General features: G+C 37.4%; 1 protein-coding gene across 1 annotated transcript; it reads left to right on the top strand.

Annotated features, from left to right (window-relative positions):
• Positions 1–268: 268 nt before the first annotated feature.
• On the top strand, positions 269–4,118 carry LOC107481220 (uncharacterized). Its single transcript, XM_016101441.3, has 5 exons — positions 269–909; positions 1,007–2,040; positions 2,482–2,895; positions 3,339–3,574; positions 3,685–4,118. Exons 1-5 carry the CDS (start codon positions 779–781, stop codon positions 3,943–3,945), a joined length of 2,076 nt encoding a protein of 691 aa, XP_015956927.1. The 5' UTR covers positions 269–778; the 3' UTR covers positions 3,946–4,118.
• The last annotated feature ends 3,743 nt before the right edge of the window (positions 4,119–7,861 follow it).

The raw sequence follows: 7,861 nt of genomic DNA, 5'->3' as shown, positions 1-7,861 counted from the left end.
CAGACAAAAGTGTGTGAGCATATGCCATTGAATAACATTATTTCTTTTTTTGTTATCTACTTTAATTCATCATGCAATGATTTGTCGTTGCAGGTGGAGAGATTTCAGATTTGATGTGTTTATCATTTTATTTTATTTTTAAAGAGATAAATATCTAGTTGCAAAACGTTTTGATGCACACAGCCAAAATAAAATCAGATTCCTATCTAAATAATTAGAGTGGGGGAAAGTTTGGGAATTTGATTCTAGAACTAACACCTGACCATTTCAATTTTCAACCAAAGAAAGAAGAAAAACATTGAGTTGACCCAAGGAATCCAAAGGGCACCGACTAAGTCCAAAAGAAGAAAACATAAAATAAAAAAAAAAAGATATTACCAAGGCACAAAAATCCGGCAAAAACCGTACTTAACATACCCCATGGCCATGACACGTGTCAACAACATAGAATACCAAAGTACCATCATTAATTGACACTCTTATACAAACTATCAACCGTTCGTACCGAGAAACCGAATTGACCAAATCAAATTAAATTAACTTCATCATACGTTGCTTTCTTTCCTTAAAACAAACTATACGGCACTGCACAACTCACCCTCTTAGATATTATTCTGCCATTTGATTGATTTTGTTCTAAACTGGTGGAGGGAGAGTTCACTTGCTACCTCATCATGAATCTTTTCTACTACTTCAATCTTTTTCAAAATACTGGTGTCTCGTTAACTTGGTTTCAAGTTTATGAAAAGAGTGGTTGACGGGTGCCAAGAACTTTGCTATGCTCAAAAAATGCATTGATTCAACCTCAATTGTGCATGGAAATATGCTTTGGGCTTTGGCTTCTCTCTGGGCTTTTTTCTGCAACCATGTGCTTTCCTCCTTGGTCTTCATGCTCAGATACTTATTCAGGTTTCATCAATTTTCTTATCAGCGTTCTTGGTATCTAGCTTAGCTCCTTTTTTATTTGAAAATAAATAAGAAAGAGGAATTTTTTATTTTCTCTCAGGTTTGAGATTGAAGAAAGGAAAATAGAGCATGCTGGTGAAACTAGGAAGAATGAATCTGAAGATTATGAGATTGATGGATTTGCAGAAAAGCTTGTTAATTTGATGTTTCCGAGTGGCGAAGAAAGAGAAGACGAAACAGAGTGCTCTGTTTCCGTGGAAGCTACTACTTTTGTGTCTGATGTTCATAGCGACAAAAAAAGCGCAGAAACAGATGAACAGTGCTCAGCCTTGAAGGAGAAAGATCCCGAAACCGGTGGAGTTTGTGAGGAAAGTGAAGGAGAAAAAGAAGGATCTGATTCTGCGGAAGCTGAAGCTGTTTCTTATGTTGATGGAGATGTTAAGAAAATAAGTGAGAGTGAAACAGAGTACTCTGTTTCCAAGGTTCATGAAAATGGTGACTCTGTTACAAGTACAACCACAAGCAAGTATGAATTCATGGCAAGAAGAGATATCAGTGTTTTCGTACAAGAACCAACCGTCTTGACCTTTAGTTTCCGCGAGTTTTATGGCGATCCAACTGCTTCCGCTCTTTCTTCTGCTGGTGCATTTGCTCAAGAACAAGAACAAGAAGAATATTTTCAAGAACAGATAACTTCTTCCCCTTCCGATTCACTCCTTGATGATTCTCTTCAAGGTTCAGAAGAAACCTTGGTAGAAGATAATTTGGATGAACCAGATTTAGAAGAAGACTACGACGAAGAAGATGATGACTTGGACTGGGAAGAAGATGATGATGAAGACGAGGACGACGATGATGACGAGGACGATGAGTTGTTGCAACAACTGAAAATGGAAATGCGGATTGCAAAACAAGGAGGACTTGCCACTATTTTAGAAGAGGAAGAGGAAGAGGAAAAACAAGAAAAAACTGAATCTCCATCAAAAGCTATTGAAGATCTAAAACCATTGAAGATAGAAGACAAGAAGGTGGAATACAAGGATCACATTCTTCAAATTCAGAAGGTCTACAAGAGCTATGCAGAGAAGATGCGCAAACTCGATGTCTTGAATGACCAAACCATGCATGCAATAGGTGAGATTATAGCTTTAAATTAATCTTCATTTAATTTCTGAATCTCTGTTTGTTTGTCACATATAATCTTTAATTTTGTGTTCTTTTCAGATTATTAGGCCATAGTATTTTTGCTTCTTGTATGTGTATGTTGTTTAATTTAATCTATCAAAGTCACAGAAAGTGACAAGTCTACGTCATAAGTTTTCAACGCCATTCTCTCATTACCGTTCTTTTCATAGGCCTACTTTGAACATTTGCTACGTTAAAATACCATTGCAGATTCTATATTGTTAACGTGAAACATTCAATAATTAAGAAATGTCCTAAGTCCTACCTTTCACATATTACTTTTCAGCTTTTGACATAGTCTACAAAGAAAAAAAACTAATTCCATAAACAATAATCTTGTTTTATCTTTGTCATTATTAACAAAATTACATACTTTGCCGTTAATTATAGGTCTTCTTCAGCTAAAAGACCCTCCAAAGCTATTTATAATGGCAAAATCTACTGTCAAAGGTGGCAAGGCTCTTGTATCTCAGAATTTGTGGCCACGCAAAGCAGAGAAGCAAACATCAGACCCCATGTTGAAGTTTGTTCAAGAACTTCATAGAGACTTGGAATTGGTGTATGTTGGTCAAGTTTGTCTCACTTGGGAAATCCTTTGTTGGCAGCACAACAAAGCTAAAGAGCTTCAACAGCATGATTCACCATGGCCTCACAGTTATAATCTAGTTGCTGGTGAGTTTCAGCTCTTTCAAGTCCTCGTGGAAAGGTTCCTAGAGAATGAACCATTTCAAGGCCCTAGGATCCAGAACTACGTCAAGAACCGATGCGTCGTTCGCAACCTTCTCCATGTTCCAGCCATTAAAGGTGAACAAAACACACTAACTAGTATAAACTCTGTTTAACCAATTTGGGTTGGTCTAGTAGTTAATTTATTAGTATGCTTAAACAAGTGTTGGGGATTTGAATCTTGTCTTATACATACAGCAAGCAATCTACTGGCCAGCGACAAATCTTAAATGGAGCTCCGATTTGCAAAGGATTAAGCTTTAACCTGTCAAGATCATAGAAAACTAAAATAAATATAAACTATATTTGTTAATTGTCTCGTGACAGAAATAGACAAAATGTACCACTTTCATGGAATAAAATTTGTCTATTTTACCGTCCACCCAAAATCTGAAAATAGGAATTAAAAAACAAACTTTCATGTCGTGTTCTGTATAGTTATTGTCACAATGTCTATATTTTCTGCCTTGTGATTCTTATTAGCCATAGTCTTAATTCTAATAATTCTGATTCCTGCGCAGATGATAATAGGAAGGACAAGAAAATAACCAAGTGGGGTGAAGAAGAGGATGCAATTGCAAGTGGAAAGTTACTGGAGATCATCAAGGAATCCATGCAGGTTTTCTGGGAGTTTGTTCGAGCAGACAAAGATTACCAGAATGTGATACCTAAAGTTTCCAAGAAAAGAATTGGAAATGATGTTAGTGATCCAGAAATTTCAGATCTTCTTGTGGACATTAGAGCTCAATTGCAAAAGGTTTCTTTTCCTTATACCCTAACAATATTTTTCTAACTATTTAGCATTGCTCCATATTTAAATTAAGCCGAGAGAATATCACATGAGAAACTATATTATTGTTGTTGCAGAAGGAGAAGAAGCTCAAGGACATAGTGAGAAGTGCGAGTTGCATAGTGAGGAAGTTCCAGAAGCACAAAAATGAGGATCAAATTCAAGTGGATCATGAGCAGTTTCTAGCTCAAATGGGGTTGAGATTGATTTCTAGGGTGGTGAACATGAAAAGATTGAGAAAAGATCAATTAGAATGGTGTAGTGAAAAACTAAATAGAATCAAATTTGTTGGTACAAAGATTCAAGTTGAGCCTTATTTTCTGCTTTTTCCATGTTGATTGGGCCAATTTCTTTTTCTACTCACATGTATCTAGAGATCTACTATTTGTGTAGAAAGTGGACTCATGTACTTAATATATTTCGTATTGTATATATGCAGAGTATAGGCTTCTTGTTCATACATTAATTTTGACTACTAATTGGAATGTTAAAACAATTTTTTGGCATCATATTTGTTCTTGTTTTTGTAGACAATATTAGAAAGAAGGACCCTCGCTAGCATTATAAGTGTGTATAAATAGACCTCTCGTATAAATAATGTAACAACCGATATCTATAATAATAATTTAGAAAAACAGAATATAGATGAAAAGAGAGATAGACTAAAATGATCTTCTTTTAGTATTTTGTATGATTGACAGAAATAGCAAATAATGAAAAGAAATACAGTGGTTGAAATAGAGAGTCAGTCTCCCTTCCAAGTCTATTCTCAGTTCTCACTATTTTCTTATTTTTCCCTCTACTCTACTGTTCCTTATATTCCTGTTGAGTTAAGAAATTAATTAAATTAATTGATGATGACAAATATTATTTTTGATAAAATAAATAATTAGTGTTGATAAATTATTTAATAAGTATATGTTACTAATTATCTATTATAAAGTTGCAGGCCTAAATTAAGTTGAGTAGCCTAAATGGAATAAAAAACAATCAACAGAAATATTGGACTGAAAGCAAAAAAAGAAGTCAAAAAAATCAAATCAGGCCAAGCATATCAATACCCGATCCAAGCCCAATCCGATTTCAGAAAAAACAAATCCCTCTCTTTTGCTTAACCAAAAGCAACGTTAATTTCTCTTTTGTCCTAGTCGAATTAGAGTTTCAGAAAAGTAAGAAAGAGAGAGAGAGAGAGAGAGAGAGAGAGAGCTTCTTCACCAAGTTAGTCACCAAAGAAGCAAGAGAGAGAAGGATTAAGATTGAAAGGCAGATATCAAATCACACAGTTCAAACCCAATCAAGCTTAGGTCTTTTCCTCATACATGCAACTCGGTTTCATCTCTTCTTCCTAACTCTCTGCTCTATTCGAAATGGGATACATGGGAAAGAGGATTTCTGTTCTTCCCTGGTGTGTATCCACGGTCTTAAACAAGACTTGGGGACCAAGTTGGTTTTCAAGGACTCAGATCAAGTTGACCATTAGAAGATTTATATAGTTGCTGTTTTATGGCTTTCGGCCAAGATAAGGAAGTCAGAAGGAGAGTTTATACTCTGAGGATTAAAGAAAAAAAGTGAATTTGTGGGTTGGTGAAGCTCAAAGCTCAAGGTGTTGACCTTGGAAGAAGAACCCAGCAACATGCAAGGAGATAAAAAGCAGCTTGATGTTCATTCAGAAGGCAAGGAGAGAAAACCAGAGAGTGAGAACAGTGTTCTGTTAAAAAGTTCCTCTACTTGGATAATGCTTTCTTTCAAAGAAGCATTCGGCCAATACTGAAGAACTGTATCTGAGGTTTGCGAATCTGGTTTTGCACATAGCAAAGAGGCTGCTGATAAAGTCAATCTCCTTCATGTTTTACTGATTGTAATGTACTTTTCTATGTTTATCCTTCTGAAATTTCTTATGAGAAAAGGCATTGTGAGAAAGCTCAAGTAAAAGCCATGAGTGGAAAAAGGTTGAGTGATACACTTGAGAGAAAAGCCTAGAGTTATTTTCTGATTTCTTTAGGTTGGTTAAGTGTCTTGTATCTTGTACCTGTTTGGTATCCCTTTCTTAGTTGGGTTAGCACTAAGAGTGAATAGTTAGGTGTTAGCATAGCCAATGTCAAGTTAGGTTAGAACTTGAGTATGAAATTGGTGTATGTAATACTGTTAACAATAGTGAAATTCTTCCATAGTTGTGGAGGAGACTGGATGTAGGTTGCATAGCACAAGGCAACCGAACCAGGATACATGCTGGTGTTAGCTTTTCTCTTCTCTGTTGAGTTCTATTTTCTGATATTCATGAGACAAAAATAAATTGTCTCATAAATTTTCGCTGCTGAGTTCAAACAGAACCTGAATTGAAAGTTTGTTTAAAAAGGGTAATAACAGCAATTAAAAGGAAGGCATAGATTCAACCCCCTTTCTCTAAGCCTACCACAACTTTCATTCCCTTTTTACTCTCTCTCCAAATCATGTGAGATCATCCCTGTTTCTTACGCACGACCCTCACCCTCTATGATATGCAGGTAGTTAGTTCCGAAATTATTCCCATTATCACTTCTTTCTATTTTCCCCTCAATTCTATTCCTCCTCCTAAAGGATAGTGGCTAAATTTTTCCTGCTTTAGGGTCAGAATTAAAAGCTTCTTTTGATTCAGGGTGTGTAACAATATTCCCTCTTTGAAGATTCACCTTGTCTCAAGGTGAAAGGATGGGAATACATCCTGAATTTCCTTTGTCAGCTTCAATGAAGCCTCAAAATCAGGCAGATCTTTCCACTGTACTAAAATTTCAAGCTGTCTAACATCATTCACCTGCACAACCTTAATGCTCTCTGGCTCCACCTGCATCTTTTATCCATCACTCAAAGGTATTGGCAATGGATGGGAATTTTAGGCTCTTTTTCAACAATGAGACATGGAAAACAAGATGCTCCCGTGAACTTTTCGGTAGCTGTAGTTTATAGACTACTTTTCCAATCCTCTTCAAAATCACAAATGGACCAAAATATCTAGCACTAAGCTTCTTATTGCTTTTCTTGGCCAAAGACTTTAACTTATATGGCTGAATTTTCAACAAAATCTTATCACCCACTACAAATTCGACCTCCTTCTCTTCTTGTCTGCATACTGTTTCATGCGTCCTTGAGCTCGATCTAATTGATACTTCAGTTCATCCAATATCTGATTTCTCTTCTCTATCAACACCTTTACCGCTTCCACTATAGCTTCCCCGCCTCCCCGCAACAAATATGGGGCTTCTCTCCCATAAAGTGCCTTGAATGGTATTGTACCAATACTCAGCCCAATTAGGCCATTTGTGCCACTGTTGCGGTTTTGTCCTTGCAAAACATCTCAAATAGGTTTTACACATTTATTGACCACCTCACTTTGTCCATCCGTTTCCGAGTGATACGCTGAGCTTTGCCTTGAACACTTGAGACCAGAAAGCACTCAGGAAGAGATGGTCCCTATTTGAAACAATGGATGTTAGAAAACCATGGAGAGTGACAACTTCATTAATAAAAATCTTAGCCACCTCCTTGGCTGAAAAAGGGTGAGAAAGGGCAAAGAAGTGACGATAATTTGTCATCCTGTCCACCATCACCATTATAGTATCCTTCCCTCCCACCTTTGGCAGACCTCTAATGAAATCCATGGTCACATCGGACCATACATTCTCTGGTATAGGTAGTGGCTGAAGCAGTCCCGCAGGGGACAATGTTAAATGTTTATTTCTTTGGCACGTGTAGCACTGCTTGACATAATCTATGATCGTACGCTTCATACCCTCCCAAAAGACAACTCCAGCAAACCTTTTAAGGGTGCGAAAAGAACCCGAATGGGCCTTGTTTTGGAATCATGAAACTCCTTCAACATCCTTGGAATTACTAACCTCCCCATATTTAGCAGCCTCCTCTTTTTTAAATCATAACTAGCAGGGATATCCTCCTCTTGTAATAGCCTTTGAATAATGGATCGGAGCTTCTCATCCTTCTGCACTTCCTCTTCTAATTTTTTTCACTCCTCCACTATCACCATTGATAGAGAAGAGAGCTGGAATTTGTAGAAAAGGGCATCAGCCACTTTATTCTCACTTCCCTCCTTATTAGGGGTGGCAAACGGGCCTAAATCCGTCGGGCCAGCCCGCGTAACTCGCCAAAAAAGACGGACTGGGCTGGAAAATTAGGACCGCCAAATAGCAAAAGCCCGCTTAACCCGCACCGCTTAAACCGCGGACTTTGGCGGGGCGGGGCGGGCTTCCCCGCCGGGCTTAG

This window comes from Arachis duranensis, chromosome 3 (assembly GCF_000817695.3).
Source record: "Arachis duranensis cultivar V14167 chromosome 3, aradu.V14167.gnm2.J7QH, whole genome shotgun sequence".
NCBI lineage: Eukaryota > Viridiplantae > Streptophyta > Magnoliopsida > Fabales > Fabaceae > Arachis > Arachis duranensis.
The sequence above is the reverse complement of the archived record's forward strand: the minus strand, read 5'-3'. Positions and strand labels throughout refer to the sequence as shown.